Source organism: Centropristis striata, chromosome 24 (assembly GCF_030273125.1).
Source record: "Centropristis striata isolate RG_2023a ecotype Rhode Island chromosome 24, C.striata_1.0, whole genome shotgun sequence".
In the NCBI taxonomy this organism is placed as follows: Eukaryota; Metazoa; Chordata; class Actinopteri; order Perciformes; family Serranidae; genus Centropristis; species Centropristis striata.
The window spans coordinates 6,809,384-6,827,892 of NC_081540.1; the positions used below are offsets into that span (position 1 = coordinate 6,809,384).

The 18,509-nt window shown below is 33.2% G+C and overlaps 1 protein-coding gene across 1 annotated transcript; it reads right to left on the reverse strand.

The window, feature by feature from the left end:
- Window positions 1-1,509: 1,509 nt before the first annotated feature.
- LOC131963126 (T-cell surface antigen CD2-like) lies at window positions 1,510-13,980 on the reverse strand. The gene is made up of 8 exons (XM_059328268.1): window positions 13,899-13,980; window positions 7,190-7,480; window positions 7,021-7,097; window positions 5,750-5,933; window positions 5,596-5,655; window positions 5,418-5,495; window positions 4,022-4,269; window positions 1,510-1,842 (listed from the first exon to the last, which is right to left on the reverse strand). Exons 1-8 carry the CDS (start codon window positions 13,978-13,980, stop codon window positions 1,753-1,755), a joined length of 1,110 nt encoding a protein of 369 aa, XP_059184251.1. The 3' UTR covers window positions 1,510-1,752.
- Between the last annotated feature and the right edge of the window lie 4,529 nt (window positions 13,981-18,509).

An 18,509-nucleotide genomic window follows, 5' to 3' on the forward strand; every position in this document is an offset into this window, starting at 1 on the left:
GCTAAAAGAAGCTGCAACTACAGGAAAACCTCCAACACACACACACACACACACACACACACACACACACACACACGATAATAATCTTGCACTTGCAGTAGCTCAGCACGTAGAGCTAACACTCAAAACCACAAACACATTTTCAGCAAAAAGACACAGGATATGTGACACACACACACACACACACACACACACACACACACACACACACACACACACACACACTGTCTGCCTGCGTTTTTCTGTGCATTCAGCCTGTAAAACAGCGAGCTGCAGAGGAGAGAATGACACGGTGTGAAACAGTAATTTCCCGTCTTATCGTTTGTCATTTACACCATTTACTTGAAAACATGACTGCATTCAGTTTCAAGTCATAGTTTGAGGACACTTTGATGGATACAATGTGAATTCTTTGGTATGTTGGTTTTGCACATAAATAAAAAACATGTTTTCTGCATATACATAACAGTTATTGACATGATTAGTTTGATAATTCACAAGCAAACCCTGCAGGAGGACAGTTTAAAGCTAAAATGATACATAGTTTGTCATGTAAATAAAATGTGACCTGTCTTTATGTGATTTATTACAGTCGTCAACATTTAATTTATTCACAAATTCACATAAAAATACAAAACAAAGACTACAAAGAACTGCAAATACATGTATAGTAAATATTTGGTATCATAAAAGGCTGCGTGAATGTGTGAAATGAAAACATCAAAACAAAATAACATTCATTTTTGCACTCAGTAAGAAAATAAAATCATGCAGGAATCAAATAGCGACTGTAACAAGATAATGGTAAATGTAAACTTTGCATAAATAATGTTTTTTATAGGAACAGTTTGATATTTATGGGACTTGTTTCTGTCAGGAGTTAGATGAAAACTTTCCTGTTCATGCCTCAAACCTGCATCCTTTCTCACAACCAGCCAATCATTAGAAAGGGAAGGTTGTATAGAATCTATGAGAAATTGACCCTTCTTCTCACTTGATTTGTTGACTTAAAAAATACTGAAATGGTATATTGAAGAATCAAGTCTTCTTCAATACAGCATGATGTTTTGTAACATTTAGTCAACTAAAAACTGAAAATTACTATTTTAAAAAAAAATACAAAATAAAAATTTTAAACAGCACTTTGAACAATAGTCTGAGAATAAACCTAAAATGTATTTTATGCCATGTGGAGCAGAACAATATAAGAGCAGAAAAGGTGGAAGCTCTTCACATAAAGTTACTTTTTGTGTGTGAAATGAACATTAAACAAGGTTCAGTTCCAGTTATCACACAAACAGAAATACAGAAATCACATTGCAGTAAAATCGTAAAGGTAAATTTGTAAAAATATAATGGCAACAACAAAAATAGCTCATAAGAGTTTCATTTTAGAGCTGATATCTAGACATTTAACATGGTTTTCTTGATCATAACCAAAATCAATATCAAGAAAACCATGGAAAATGTCTAGATATCAGCTCTTAAATTAAACTCTTATGAGCTATTTTTGTTGTCATTATATTTCTCCAAACAAATGTACCTTTAGTTGTACCAGGCATTTAAATTAACGATACATTGAAAAAAACAAAGGTGTTCTAATCATTTTTTCCATGACTGTAGAATAAGATGGATCGAGGAGAAACGTCTTCAATGCATTTCCTGGCTAAATTTGAATGAACACATTAATAGAGGAGTAGAGGAGCAGGTGAATCCAGAAAAGAAGAGGAGTGACTCCTTAACTCGAAACACTCACGCTCTTGTTGTTCTGGGACCTTTCTTCCTGGGCTGAGGAAGAGGAGGAGGCTGCTCCTCATCAGTTGTATCAGCCGGCCTGGGGGCCTGAAGAAGAAGAAGAAGAAGAAGAAGAAGAAGAAGAATGAGTCACTGCTCTGATGTTTACACAAACAGGTAGTGGTCGACCGATACAGGTTTTTTAAGGCCGATATTGATTATTTTGACATCAGTCTTAACCGATCCCCGATATGTGCTGCTGATTTTTTTGGGCCGATTCTTGAAGCCGATATTCCCTTTTTTCCCTTCATTTACATGACAAAAATGACACAATGTAACAAATGTTACACAAGTCTCAATTTAAACAAAAAAAGAAACATTTATTAACAAATATATATAATAAAACAAAACATATTAACAGTTGGATAGCAAACAATGTGTATGTTGTTCTAGGCCTGGAGGTGATGGCGCCTCAGATGATCCACATGTTTGATGTGTTTTTCTTTTTTACGGTATCAGCCAAGGTTATTATAGTTAACGAAAGCTAACAAAATAACGAAAACTAGAATTGAAAAAACATTTTTGTTAACTGAAATAAAAATAAAAACGAGTTTTTTGAAAAACGACAACTAACTGAAACTGTATTTTGTGGTTACAAAACTAACTAAAACTAACTAAAATTATAGTGAAAATGTCCTTTGTTTTCATCTTTGTCAACTTTTTTCATACGTAAACCTTTTGGCTGATATGAAATTTATTTCATCTATCTGGTTTTATGACTTAATAAACTTATTGGGGCTGAGATGGATCAGACAAAGGAAATAAAGGAAACATTTATTGTGACCTCTTTGAATCTGGCACCCAAAAAACACCCCATTACAAAAAAACTAAACACTAAAACACTAAAACTAATAAAAATTAAACTAAAACTAAGCATTTTCCAAAAAAATAAAAACGAACTAAAACTTGCAAACTCACTGTAAAAACTAATTAAAACGAACTAAAATTGAAAACAAAAATTGACAACGAAATTAAAACTAAAACGAATGAAAAATCCAAAACTATTATGGGGTTGGGTCAGTTGCCATGGAGCTCTCTTTGTCAAACAACCAGAAGAATGTGATTTGTTTTGTGACACTGTTAAGGAGAAGAATATTTTGCTGAACTGGAAACAAAAAAATCCTCCAGTCTATCAAACTTTAATGAATGATATAATGAAACATTTGCAGTTTGAAAAAATAAAATTCACCCTGAGAGGTAAGATAGATACCTTTTACACAATCTGGCAGCCATTTATGGATTATTATACTAAATATAACCCCATGAAAAATTAACAAATGTAAATTTTGGAAAACTTGACATCCTCCGAGTTGTAGTATTAATATTTAAATCTATTTTATTTGTAAACCTTATTTTTGTTTTGATATTTGATTTGACTCCACCTAGGTTTTTTTTTCTTTTTTTTTGTTTTGTTTTTGTTTGTTGTGGGGTTTTTTATTGCTTTTATTTTTCTACTATCATTCTGTTTTTTCGTGTTGATTTAAGCATAAATGAACATGTACACTACCGGTCAAAAGTTTTAGAACACCCCAATTTTTCCAGTTTTTTATTGAAATTCAAGCAGTTCAAGTCAAATGAACAGCTTGAAAGGGTACAAAGGTAAGTGGTGAACTGCCAGAGGTAAATAAAAAAAGGTAAGCTTAACCAAAACTGGAAAATAATGTACATTTCAGAACTATACAAGTACGGTAGGCCTTTTTCAGGGAACAAGAAGTGGGCTAACTCTGTGGAGTCTTGGGCTATTTTGTCAATTTTTGAATTATTTTCATGTCTTTGTAAGTCATTTTGTGTCTTTTTTTGGTCATTTTGTGTCTTTTTTAGTCATTTTGTGTCTTTTTTAGTCATTTTGTGTCTTTTGGTGTCTTTTTTGTCATTTTGTGTCTTTTTTTGGTCATTTTGTGTCTTTTTTTAGTCCTTTAGTCCAACATAAAATACGATTTTAAATCTTTTTTTTTACTTTCAAAACACTATCATGCTCAATAAAGAATTTTAAATGTTGCAAATGTGCATTCATTTCAGAGTACACTGAGACATTAAACTGCATAATTTTCAATTAAATTCTGGAAAAGTTGGTGTGTTCTAAAACTTTTGAACCTTTAAACCTTTTTGTATGTGAACGAAAGAAAAAAACCCAATAAAGAGAAGTTTGAAAAAAAAACAAAAAAAACGCAAATATCAGCCCGATATATCGGTCTACAAAGAGGCTTGAGACTAGCATGAGTCCTACCTGTGCAGGTCTGCGGGGGCTGGGCTGGGGCCGGCCGGAGCTCTGCTCGGGGGCCCGGGGACGCTGCTGCTCGCGGGGCTGCTTGGAGCGGTGCTGGCGAGGACCCGTGTGGCCGGCCGGCTGCTGCTGCTGGGGGTGTTGATGATGATGATGATGATGTTGTTGATCAGGAGGACAGTTATGTTGATGTTGATGTTGAAGATGTTGTTGTTGTTCGTTGGTCCACGCCAAACGGAGCTCCCCCTCGTCTGTGGAGTAAAAACATCGTTATAGAAGACGAATCAGAGCTGATTTCTGGTTGACAGATATTATATCTAAGGTTTATCAGTATCGGTGTACAGGTGCATCTCAATGAATTAGAAAATGATGAAAAGTCCATTTCCAGTAGTTCAAGTCAAATAGTCCCAACCAAGTATTGAGTCATATAGATGGACATTCTTTTCAGAAGGCAACATTTACATATTAAACATACTTTTTAACATTGTATTTTGCCATGGATGACCCTGTCTGATGTACTTGTTCTGTGTGTATAATTATATGTTTGTGTTTTGTTTTTCACTGAAAAATCAATAAAAAGAAAGTTAAAAATTAAAAAAAAAAAAAAAAGTTTAAAATTGGTCTATTTTAATATTCAAATTTTTTGGAGACACTGAATTTCAGGTTTTCATTAAATGTAAGCCATATTCATTATAATTAGAAGAAATGAAATGTTTCATTCTGTGTGTAATGGATCTATATAATGTGTTATTTCCACTTTTTGAATTGAATTACTGACATAAATAAACTTTCTCTGATATTCTAATTCATTGAGATGCACCTGTATATGCTGTCTGATATGTGACGCTATGAAAACTTTTTTTACACAATATATAAAGCAAAAAATGTAGCTTGGTGTGTTTAAGAAATGGTGTTAAATTTTATATTAACAGTTATCTTTTTTTTTTAGCAATTTATTTTATTCTTATTTATTCTTTATTTTCTCTCTTGTCATTTATAGAATTGGCTGACAATAAAATACATTGTTTGTATAATGAGTAGCAATGTTAAATATTATTTAATAATAATTTATGTTTGAGAAAGAAGCTCTCTGGGTTCATTTGCAAAGCGGTGAAAAATTGGTGCAGAATCTACATAAAAAAGGTTTATTTAAAATCAGTATCGGTCAGGCTCTTTAATACTGTGGCAAGAAAATAAAAGTGGATTTTTCTTGTTCAAATAAAGTTCTAAATATTATATATAATAATACAACAATATAAATTTTTATTGTTATACACATTATAAATAACACACATTTTATCACCGTACTCCAAAAAAATACCTTTGAGGCTATTTGTTGCCATGACAACCAGGCGGTAAACAAACAAACAAACAAACAATCACTCAAACAAACCCTTACCCTTCAGTTGCATGCGTTTTTTCCGTCTGGTGCAGACGCAGCAAACAATAACGACAATAATCAGCAGCAGAACGACACCTGATGAGGATGGATAATAATAATACTTTGTATTAGACATGTACAGTGCATATTTAACCATAATTCCACTGTATTTAAGAGTTAAAAAGAGCAGACGTACCTCCTCCGGCGCCCACAATAATCCAGGTATTGATTCCGAATAGTTTGTCAGGGAATAACTCTTAAAAAGGAAGAAGAGAGGATTCCATTGGACATTTCTTCCAGCTGTGATAAGCATCATAAATGAGCTGTAGTGATCTCTGAATGATACTCACTACGCGTAATGCACGTCTGTTGAACAGCATCACTGCTCATGGAGCTGACGCGGTTAGAAACGTTGCAGCTGAAGGAGTTTGGTTCCAACTGTAGCTCCGTTCGTGTCAGAGTCTTACTTTTCTCCAGTGGCAACACCTTGTTGTTCTGAAGCCATACGTAGTCCAGTTTGGAATCCTTGGGATCCTGGTGGGAAATGGAAATGATGAATTAAAAGTGTTTCATGTTTCTTGCGACCGTATTATGTGGATGTCGAAGTTGTGCGATTTTGGGTGGCGCCTGGGAATGTCTTAGTGCACCTCCAAGATTTTGTAATAATGTGGCCCAGAAGTTGGTACACAGCACATAATTTAGGTCCAAGCAGCATTTTTTCATTTTTTGTTTTGTTTGACAGCAAGAACAGAGGTGCAGATCAATGTTTTTCTTCTTTATTTTCCTTTTTATTCAGTTTTTGCACACAGTACACGATGGTGTTTCAAATACTACGTACGCCAAAGTGTCTGTATTGAGGAAAACGAGAAAGAAGTAAACATAACAAAACAAATAAAAATCGGGAAATAGATCGATAAATTAATAAATAGAGAAATAGAGAAAAATAAATAAACAAATTGGAAGACATAATAAATTAATAACAAATAATAAGTAATTGAATATTTAAAAATAATAAATAAATAATTAATACAATTTAAATAATAATTAAAAAAATACATAATAATAAATAATTAAATAATAATAAATAAATATTAAAATAATAATTAAATAATAATAAATAAATATTAAAATAGTAATTAAATAATAATAAATAAATATTAATAATAAATACATAATAATAAATAAAGGTGCCAAAGATGCTGTGTTCTCTATGTCCCTGTCCCAGATTTCTTTTATTTTTACAGGAAAGTTCAACTACTAAAATAACATGAACAAAAATGGCTGAGCCCAACAGCTTGACAAAAGCTAGCTTGACACCTGATGAGCTGAGTCTCTTCTTTATGAGCCTTTTTGCCGTTTTTCCTAAAAACTAAAGCCAGAGAACCAGTTTAATTCAGATATCCTGAGGTCAAATGAGCAAAAAAAGCCTTTGCTTGTAAACTTTTTTCAGCAACTTAAATGCCCCGCAATCAGCAAACAAGACTTAAACTTTAACTTGTACAAAGAAAATACAAAGGTTTTCTTTTTACACCAAGCTGGATTTTGCTCAGGTTTTGTTTCCTGACTTAAAGAAACTCCAAGGATAGAGCAGCGTGTGTCTGAGTAGTACTTTTGTTCTTACCTGAGGAACGAAGCAGGTGAATCTGACAGATTTTGCTTTACAGTTGTCAATCGTCACTTTGGGCTTCAGGACACGGTCTGTGTGAATGTGAACATATTCAACAGATGAGGTTACAGTGAAAGCTGCTGTTGATTTCTGGGATACACAGTAACATTTATAAATGACCTACCCAACACACATAAAGTGGTGCTTTTCAAAGTCTCCTTTATTTTTTTTCCATTTGAGCCAAAGACCTCGGGGGTGTATGTCCCTGAGTTGCTTTTTTTCAGATTTGTCAGCTTCAGGGATCCATCTGCAGAAATATCCTCCTTCTTCCCGGTGATAACCACGGCTTTTTTTTTAGAAAAGATTGTTTCAGTGTCGCGTTTCCATGACAACGAGTCCCCCTCGCCCATTTTGTAGATCAGAGGCACGATGTAGTTGTCTCCCGCTGCAGCGTATATGCATATATCCTCAGAATCTTTGGGACAGAAAGAAAGGTGAAAGAAAGAATGAAGAAGGAGAATTTAGCAATGAGACGATCACATGGCAACTGTAGTGCTAAATGATAACTTTTCTGCTTCAGAAGCCTCATTATTGACCTGCTGTGTGTGACACCCAGTTAAATAGAAGACAAAATACAAACAAGTGCTCAGTACATTTCAGAGCAATCTATATTTTTATATTTTTGACATTAAGACATATGTGTGTCAACAACTCAAAAATGTCCAAAAAAAAGTTGAATTTCTCCGATATTTATATGTATAAAAATATTTAAACTGGAATAAAATATAATTTAGTCTGCAGTTCTGTCTGATTTTTAGTGAATATTTATCATAGCATCAGTATAATTATAATTTTAAAATGTTTTATGGAAGTTGGAAAACATTTCAGCGGTGTGTTTACCAACACATCAGACGTGTACACAACTCAAAAATGTCAACAACAAAAAAATGAATTTCTCTAATAATTAGATATTTTTTAAAACTGGAATAAAATGGAATTTAGTCTGCAGTTCTGTCTGATTTTTAGTGAATATTTGACAGAATCAATCATGTCTTCACAGTGTTGCTGAGGAGCAAAATGTAATGTTTTTAACAGGATCTGGTTAGTGCAAACGGATTATTGTTGGCAATGTTTTAAATATCAGTTTTAAGCTTCGTTTTGATTCCTCGGAAACTTCTGTGACCTAGGCAAGTTTTTCCACACAAAGTGTTTGTAATCTTTACTCAGGCTGTTTCTAAGTAATATTTATTTAATAGAACCACTTTTTTTTTTTTATGAAAATACATAAGTAAATAGCAGATTCACTGATGTCCCTCAATTACATTTTACTTGGAAATATCAACTAATTAAGTCAATGAACTGGTTTAGTGAATATTACTTGGAACGAATGATTCAATTTACATACAAACTGAGGACACAAAATAACAAACAATCACTAAGTAATGCACTACATGAAAAACTGCTATTTTAAAGTAAAAGCACTGAATCCGTATTTATTTGTAGAATTTATATAGATGATTGAAATAATAATTACAGGGCCAAAAAAATTTTCAGTGTATCAAGAAAACCATGGAAATGTCTAAATATCAGCTCTTAAATTAAACTCTTATGAGCTATTTTTGTTTGTTTGTCCAAACAAATGTAGCTTTAGTTGTACCAGGCATGAAACTTCTGAGTCAATTTGATACTACTCGAGTCATTTTAACACTGTTCTGCTGATTCGGCTCACAGTTTTTTCTCTAGCCAACACGAGATTCTTCTTTTCAGATCAAAGCACATGAAGCAGAGTGAGTGAGAGCGCAGGGGAACCAACACCATCCCACCACCTCCTGCCTCTTCTGCTTTTGGACAAACGTTCCTCTGCCGGCTGAGTAATTTCACAAAAATGAACAAAAGTAGTTTTGTTGAGAAGATAATATCTGATTCTGTTTCCTCCACCCACTGTAGTCTGTCTAACTGAGGGATTAAGAGGATAAATAACTCAGTTTATTTATTGTTTCTTAAATCATTTGACCTGTCCTTTCTATAGTTTTAACCTGCTCATAGCCTTTTCCTGCTAACATGAAACCGGAAACAGAGTGAATCTGCTGCATTATGAAGTGTTACTTCGTTCATCGACACAAAAATGATGTTTAAATGAAAATCAAGGTTATTGCTTTCACACAAAATATAACCAACTAATAGATTTCTATGTATTATTCTACAGTAAGATACCTAGGAATGAAAAGAACCCAGCTGCAACATTAAAGTGTAATGCATTATAACATGGAAACAATGATTAGACCACCCTTTTTCTTCAATTTCTTGTTATTAGGTTATAGTTGAAGGTATATTTGTTTGGACAATTATAATGATGACAACAAAAATAGCTCATAAGAGTTTAATTTAAGAGCTGATAGAGACATTTTCCATGGTTTTATTGATAATAACCAAAATTATTACAGTGAAAAATATTGGATTGAAGTTTTTCCACACAGAAAGTGTTTGTAATCTTTACTCAGACTGTTTCTGAGTAATATTTATTCAATAGAACCACTTATCTTTTTTATGAAAATACACAGGTAAGGCAGATTCACTGATGTCGAATAGCCTATTGCTGCAAACATGAAACCGGAAACAGACGAAGTTTTATGAAATGAGACTCTGAAGCCGTCCTGCAGCGATCATTTCACCTCGTCATGTGTGTTTGATATCCTGTTGTCTCTGTTGACCACAGTCTGCTGAAAACACACAACAATACGTGTGTGTCGCAACATCCGACCTTCATTCCCCTGCACAAAAGATGAGCTTCAGTCTAGTGAAAACTGTCAAAAAAAGGCTAATAAAGACGTATTTTTTCTACGGCATAAAACACACGGATTATATATATGATTGCTTTATGCAAAAATTAAAACAAAAACTTAACATTTCTGTCGGTTTGCAATCACAGGATGCAACTTTGACTTCTAAGTTTCATTCTCTGTGAAGTTAACCGACAGGAAATTAATGGTAATGTGAGTCATCGTGTGATGAGGTAGAACATTAATATTTTCCAATATGACGATTAAAAAACCCCAACCCATATTGGTGCTTTAGGTTTCTCATTTGAGTCAAGATAAAGTCTTTTTCTGTGGCAGTGACGTAAATGGGACACTTTTGGCTGTGTTAACATGTATGACCGCAGCTCCTATAATAACTCTATAATAAACTGTTAAGGTAAAAAAGCACAAAGGACAAAAATGTCCCATTGAAGGCCACTAAAACCACAATTTTGTATCCCATCACAGCATAAATCCAACATTATATCAGGCTTTCAATCTGATGCTTGTCCTCTGCTATTGTCCATGTTTGATCATTAATATATTTATAGAAACAGTTAATTTTTCTATACAAATAATGGTAGTATTATACAAATAAACTGACTTTTAAAGGGTTAAAATTGCAAAAACGAATGAATATTTGGTAGTTATGATCGGGACTGAAGCTAGTTAAAATATTTTACTTAATAAAAGTGGAAAATGATATCAATGTATACTTTTTAAGGCGGTCAATCGATTAAGTAAATTTTCTGTCATTTATTGCAGTTAATCACTTTAAGTTAATGTAAGACTGAAGCTTATAATAATGGATATTTGTCTGTTAATAGGAGATTCCTGGGCACCATAGAACCATTTTAATTCAGAATTCAACAGTAGAAGAAGTCGACAAAATCTGACAACCATGAGAGAAAATGAAAGAAGTCTTCAGGAATCGGATTCAACTGGAAACTAATAATTAGTGTTTCACGTCAGAGGAAACAGCTGATCAGTCATGAGAGTTATATGTTCACTTCATCAGTAATGATTCAGAAACAGTGTTTCCATTTCCCGTTTAGCACATTAACTATTTTAAGAAGAAAGAAAAAAAACACCTCAAACGAGCGTTAAAACTTTAATGTGCATTTGCGGAAAGTTTCATTGAATTTTTATGTTTCCATTAAGCTTTTCTCAGAAATTTGTTGATGAAAAACACAACTTATAGTAGTAGATAGTAGTATTTTCTTCAGCCCAGAACTTTTATCTTGCGTTTACAGCACTAATCATTTTATAGGTGTTTTTTGACAATTTTGTCCTCTAAGGGCATCAGAGGAACTTTTTGAAAGGATGCACAAGGGTTAAAAAAAAGTGCAATAATGTAATCCTTCCATATTTTATTTTGACTTCTGCTCAGCCGTCGTTTTGAGGTATCAGGGGTGCCCCCTTTTTTGAGTCCAACCCCTTAAAGACTCTGTGAACACTACTGCAGAAACACACTACATCATGGCTTTTAATCTAACAGGAAAATTAAAAAAGTGCATTTCTTGTTTTGTTTTTATGATTCTCGTGGGACTATTTTGGTTCCCAGAACTCCACACCCACTTGTAAAGATTCAGGTCATGTCGGGTTCTTTACTGTAAGATTTCTCCCTTTTCTTTTTTTGTTCTACATCTGAAGTTACAGGATAAAATCATCAACACCCAAAACAGAAATGATTTGTTGCCATGAATCTGAGAGGAAGTTCGATGATGCAATTCGTGACGTCTAAAAGTTACTGAATCGGAAAAAAGCCCAAAACTTCATAACTTAAAGTGCAAAAACAGCCTTTAGACATTTCATGAACCTTTGTAACTCCTCTTAAAGGTACAATTTCACCTGTAAAGATTTGATTATTAAAGATGTGACATATTTAAATGTCTCCTTTATTCCTCTAAGAGTTCTAAGAAGTCTTAATCATAAGAAAAAAACAACATTATCTAGAGATAATGATCCACCATTTATTATGAGAGCTGTGTAGGAATCTGAAATACAAGTTTTTGATGATAAATTTAAATAGTTTGAGCCAATAATAACCACAGCGCAAAGTGTGATTCCAGGAAGCAACAGACGAACCACAAGCACAACCTCACACCTCCGGGGATGAAACTCTAACTTGCACAACATCAACTTTGACATTTAGAAAACTTCAAACAGTTCGTCTGCAATGGCAAAAACTGATTAAATAAATGATATGAAATGAAATAAACTCATAAAAAATAGATAATGGCTGGGCATTACATAATAATCATTTTCTTCTTAACATAAAAAATATTTTTCTAATTATTTTTGATCGACTACAGATCATCCAGATGAAGCAAACCTATATCTTAGCAGCTTCTAAAATAAATATAAAATAAAAATAATAATAATAAAAGATTACTAGAGGGTTTTAAAAATGTATTTCTACAACAAAGTCAAATAATTATCTATATTTTGCATCAAAATGTAGCTTTCACAGTCATGGAAAAATTATTAGACCACTCTTTTTCTTCAATTTCTTGTTCATTTTAATGCCTGGTACAACTAAAGGTGCATTTGTTTGGCCAAATATAATTATAACAACAAAAATAGCTGATAAGAGTTTAATTTTAGACCTTATATCTAGCCACTTTCTATGGTTTTTTTTATACTGGTTTTGGTTATTATCAAGAAAACCATGGAAAATGTCTAGATATCAGCTCTTAAATTAAACTCTTATTAACTATTTTTGTTGTTCTCATTATATTTGTCCAAACAAATCTACATTTAGTTGTACCAGGCATTAAAATTAACAAGAAATTGAAGAAAACAAAGGTCTAAAATTGTTTTCCATGACTGTATTTGCTGCATTTACACCATTTTATTTCTAAATGCACAAGTTCTTTATTATTTAACACATTGGAGTGGTGCTGTTGCTCTTGTGTGAAGCTGCATCTGTAGGTCACCTGTACTGCAGCTTCCTGTTCGAGCTGCGTAACCTCATTTCAGACCGACGTTACCACATCAGCAGCGTGTTCCTGCTGCAGGTAACGCTGCTTTGTCTTTCTCTGATATATTTATGGCGGAGGTTTCAGCTCGCCTTCACCCGCAATCACTAACTTTGTCTTTTTCAGCTACAGAGAGCAAACCAACCTGTAACATCATATAATAAAAGCTCAGAACTCTGTGGGAACTGACTTTACCCTCAGCTGCATGATCGCTTTATTGGTTCCCCTTTTTGTGCCACAGCCATGAAAAAACTTCATACTTCAATACTGTTCGTTTTTTTTATTTTGTTGCCACTGTTTTTAAATTATTTTATGCTTTCTTGTAAAGTGACCTTGGGTGTTCTGAAAGGCGCTTATAAATAAAATGGATTATTATTACTTTACTGTCGAAGAAAATCGACAACTTGGAATAAAAACTTAGAATTAATAAAAACAGTCCATTTTAAAGCCAGTATTCTTTCACAAATTTAACCAAATCACTGCATATCTTACATCAACGCAACAGCAAATCTGATTTTTTCCCCCCATTTTTAACCTGTTCATTTTAATAATTTGAGCAGAATATATACCAAATGCATTTTTTATTGTAATATGCAGCAAGTAATGGCGAATGGTTTACACTCCAATAGTTAGTTTAAATATTTAAATCATAAATATAACAATATTTAAGTAATTTTCCTCATTTTGATCATCATCCAAAGACGTTTCATTTGAAGTAAATATTGTACTGAAATAAATGTAAATGTTAAAACACATCAGAAATATAAAACAATACAACACACATTGGAAAATGATTAATATATAATTAAACAATTATCCCAGACTGACACATGTTACAAGACCCTTATTCATATTTTTTATATTATAGGAGAAGTAATAAGTATAAATAAAATGTTTGAGAGGGACTTTTTAGTTGAGTTTTCGTTGAAAAGAAGTTCCAATTAAAAATAATCTTCTAAGAATCCACTCGGTTACAGGAAGTGGATTTGAAGTCTGAGACTAAAATAGATCCCATCAAAGTGTAAACTGGTTTAATTTCAAAACCATCCTGAAGTTATAATATCTCATATTATATCTACTTGTTGAGGAGTATAAGTGTTGGGTGGTGTCGTACCTGTGGAGGAGATGAAGCAGCAGCACAGGAGGAGCAGAGAGATGGAGGAGACAGCAGCCATCTTCATCACCATCCTCATCATATGAGAAAGAATGAAGAACAGCCGCTTTCCATTGTCATGGTTGTTTCCTGTCACAGCAGTTAGATCACATCCTTTATGTGTGTGTGTGTGTGTGTGTGTGTGTGTTCTTGTACTTCCTACATAGTGAGGACCGTAACACGTTTTTAACCAACAGAGTGAAGACAATTTTGCAAAGTGAGGAGGACATTTAGGCCGGTCCTCACTTGTTTGAGAGTTCAGACTGTGTTTTAGGGTTCAGGTTAACATTAGGTTATGTTAGGGTTAGGATTTGGCATTTAGTTGTGATGGTGAGGGTTAGCGTTAGGGGCTAGGGAACATGGTTATTATAGTTAACATTTTCGTTAACTGAAATTAAAATGAGAGTTTAAAAAAAAAAGATCATTAACTGTATTGTGAGGTTACAAAACTAATGTCTTTTGTTTTCGTCTTTGTCAACTTTTTTCATACATAATGAAGATAGATAAGACAAAAGAAATAAAGGCAAAATTTACTGTGACCTCTTTTAATCTCCCACCCAACAAATACCCCATTACAAAAAAACTAAAACTTACACTTAAACTAATAAAAACTCAACTAAAACTAAAGCATTTCAAAAAATAAATACTAAACTAAAACTAGCAATCCCACTCTAAAAACTAATTAAAAATAACTGAATTTGAAAACAAAAGTTCACAACCCAATTAAAACTAAAACTAATGAAAAATTCAAAAATATTAAAACCTTGTTAGGGAATTCACTGTTCCAATGAGGGCCCTCACAAAGATAGAAGTACAAGAATGTGTGTGTGTGTGTGTGTGTGTGTGTGTGTTTATGGTTTCTAAAGGAAGTGATCCAAGGGGCCGTATCTACTTTCTTTGTCAGTGTGCTGCATATTTGACTCTTCAATAACAAAAAATTAAATTGTCAGATCATCTTAATACAAACAAATCTCAAAAAATTACATTTTTAGATTTACTTTTAATTGAGATCTGTTGGAGAAAACTTTTCTTTTGTGTTGTGTAAGTTTTAGGTCAGCCTTAACTGGAATTATAAACTGACTCACAATTTCTTTCTAACTTCTTTGTTTTTTCATTGCAACACGCCTTTTCCATCCGCACTGCCTCACTTATAAACAAGCCTGAACTTGAACAGGGTTTGTGAAGAACAATTCTATCAATTTCAAACGTGACTATTTAGGTAGCTATGAGCATCTGAAATGACTTAAATGTGCAGTTTTTATACACTGTAAAGCCACAACATGACAAAATGACTCCTAACGAGAAAAAAGGCTGTTTTGTACAACTGTGGTGCATTTCTTGAAGCTTGGGGATTTTTAAATGAAGAAAAGTTCAAAGTTTTTGTCATCAAGAAGCAACAACAATTCAAACTTTTGTGACTGTGATCTCACAAATAAGTGTTGTGCAATTTTAGAGTTAATATACAACTTCTATGGTTAACTAATTGAGTAATTTCTAAAAATAGCAGAAATGTCAGAATGTGCTGTTTTCAGCCTGTCAAATATGGAGATTTCCTGCTATTTTTGTGTTTTATATCATATTAAATTGAATATTTTGGGGGTTTGGACACTCAAAACAAGACATTTAAAAACATTTGCTGTGACCTCATTTTCTCTTGAGTGCGTGAATGCTGGGAAAATATGTCTAGCTTCAGTTATCGTGGTTTCCGATCACAAACATGATCTCTGAGCCGATATCTCTGAATTTCACTGTGCAGTTTGGAATCTGCTCATACAGAGGAGCACTCTAAAAAAAGCAAGAAGTAGTGCATTTTTGAGGAAAGAGATTAAACTGTAATGATTCAACTTTCAACTGAAAATGGAAGTAAAATAAAGTCTATGAAAAAAAGGGGAAAGGAGTGGCAACAGATACTGTATCTAACTCACAGTGAAAGTGAAAGTAAAATAGTTAAATAACACGAAAATATAGGAAAACAAGTAGTAAAAGACATATTTTATCAAACTGATTTTGAAAATTAAATTAAAATAAATAATAACACACAAAAAATGAAACAAGTAGCAATAGTTATTTTTAACTAACTCGTGCCAAAAATTTAATTAAAATAAATAAACACTAAATAAAAGGAAAACGAGTAACAGATATTTCATCTTACAGTGAAAATGAAAGTAAAATAAATAAATTACACTAAAATATAGGAAAACAAGTAGAAAAAGAGATATTATCTAACACAAAAAATGGAAGTAAAATAAATAAATAGCATTAAAAAAAGGAAAATAAGTAGAATCAGAGATATTTTATCTAACTCACACTGAATAAACTACACTAAAACAATGGAAAACAAGTAGAAAAAGAGTATCTTACTCACACTGAAAATAAAATAAAAATAAATAAATAAATAAATAAAATAAAAGGAAAACGAGTAGCAACAGATTTTTTTTATCTCACTTACACTGAAAATGAAAGTAAAATAGATAAATAAATAAATAAATAAGACTAAAATACAGTAAAACAAGTAGAAAAACAGATATTTTATCTACCTGAAGTTGCTTTTGTTTCTTTCTCTTTCTCAGGTGTCTCAAAGCAAGAAAAGCAGCTTTCAGCCCCTTTCAACACACACTGCTCTGGGTCCTAGTGCTAGACCCTTTAGACCCTTTTAGACCCTGTTTCCTCGCCCCTGGACACACCTACAAGGAGGCAACTGAACAACATAACTATTTTACAGATTACAGAGAAAAAAATGGTGATCATTTTGTGTAAAAAGACACTTTCCCGTAAGTGTTTTAGACACTTTCCCGTAAGAAAAATGAGTTGCTCATGTGTTGCTCACTCTCTTCTCTGAAATCAGTTTGAGCTGCTTCTCATATTCGTATCATTCTGTGATCATTTGTTTCTAAATTACTTCTCCTAATGGACCCTTAGGAGCAAGAGATAAGCTAAAAAGAGAAGCAATACTTGAGAAGTATGAGGAGATTCAAATGAGGAGATCTCATAGAAGTATATGCCCCTGATCTCAATTATGTATCAATTCAATTCTCCTTCAAAATAACTGAGACATAATTGAGATCAGGGGCATATACTTCTATGAGATCCCCTCATAGTATTGCTCAAATGGTTTCCTAAGGGTCCCTTAGGAGAAGTAATTTAGAAACAAATGATCACAGAATGATACGAATATGAGAAGCTCAAACTGATTTCAGAGCAGATATTTTCAAAGAGGCACTAACTACAGAACTGTGTGATAAAAACACTGTAAACTGGCAGTGTGATACCACTTCTCTCTTATTGTTGACAATCTTTAGCTTCAGTTCACACAGGAAGCAGAAGGAAAATATAAAATATGTTTTGCTCAGAACAAAACTGATCGCAACGTTTCACTTCCTCCTGCTGTCTAATTCTTATTTCTGTGTGTGAGCTTGTAGAGTTATAGTTGAACTATATATATATATTAGGATGTGGGGAGGTCATTTCATATATGGAACTTGTTGTTGACTCTCTGGTTGTTGTGTTCCGCCCCTGCATCTAATTTTTTTTTTACTGTAAAGAGCATGCAGAATGAAGCCTGACATGGAAAAACTTTAATTTGCTGTTACAGTCATTTTAAGTAGTATTCTGAGTAGTATGTATGAGTAGTGAGTTACTATTAATTGAGTGTCATCAGCATGTGATGGGCGTTCAGCAGAGTAAGCAACTCACTGTCCAAAGCCAAACACCCACCAGAAGGTGTGAACAGACCACAACACTTCCTCTGCCATTTAAAGGAAACGCCTTTAAAAAAGGGCTGATTTAATGCTAACAGTAAGTCATTAATATGTTTAATTTGCCACTAAGGAGCAGCAGAACAGGCTTGAAACACTATTATCACCTTAACAAAAAGCACCAAGAGTCAATTTGGTAAACAGTGTAATTTTACCTGCAGTTGCCCACAGGGTGGCACTATTATACTGCATGTGTAAGGAGTTCAAAAAACCACAACCACACTTCAAATATTATGAATGTAATGTTGCATGAAATATCAGTTGTGTTGTCTTAGGGGTCAAAAATGACCCGCCACTTTGTTTAACAGCAAAGGAAACCCCCTCAATGATCTTTTTTCAACTTGAAGTTTCCATGACTTTTCCTAGAATGACGACCACATAAGAAAAATTTGCATTTGTTCATATTTCCATGAAAGCTACACACCAACAGGGGACAAATCTTGTCGTAGGGGTCATTTTTTGACTAGGTAGCTATACAAAAAACACAAATATGCAGTACCTTTAGTGAAAAAAATATTAAAAATAAACCCCTACTTTAGTAAAATAGTACGATTAAACTGATTAAACACAGTTTTTCAGCACTTTACGAGGGAAAAACTTGATATTCCCAAAGTTTGTGATGAATAGCAAGTTGTTACATCATGCAAAAATAGATTTGGGTTTTAAAATTGAATCAAACTGCTTTATTTAAGGGGTTTAGTGAAGGTGGGACAAGTGGTGTGTACAGAAAGTTAAGACAACACAAGAGTTAAATGTCAAAAAAAAAAAAAAAAGTGGCATTAGATGCGTTAACTAGAGTAACTTCCCTCAATGTCTA

Excerpts from the sequence above, each read along its gene's own strand:
- LOC131963126 (XM_059328268.1), bottom strand. The coding sequence starts at position 13,980 with ATGATGAGGATGGTGATGAAGATGGCTGCTGTCTCCTCCATCTCTCTG. Across the intron at positions 7,481-13,898 it reads CTGCTTCATCTCCTCCACAG|ATTCTGAGGATATATGCATA; the intron begins GTACGACACCAC and ends TCTGTCCCAAAG. Across the intron at positions 5,656-5,749 it reads ACAGACGTGCATTACGCGTA|AGTTATTCCCTGACAAACTA; the intron begins GTGAGTATCATT and ends TTCCTTTTTAAG.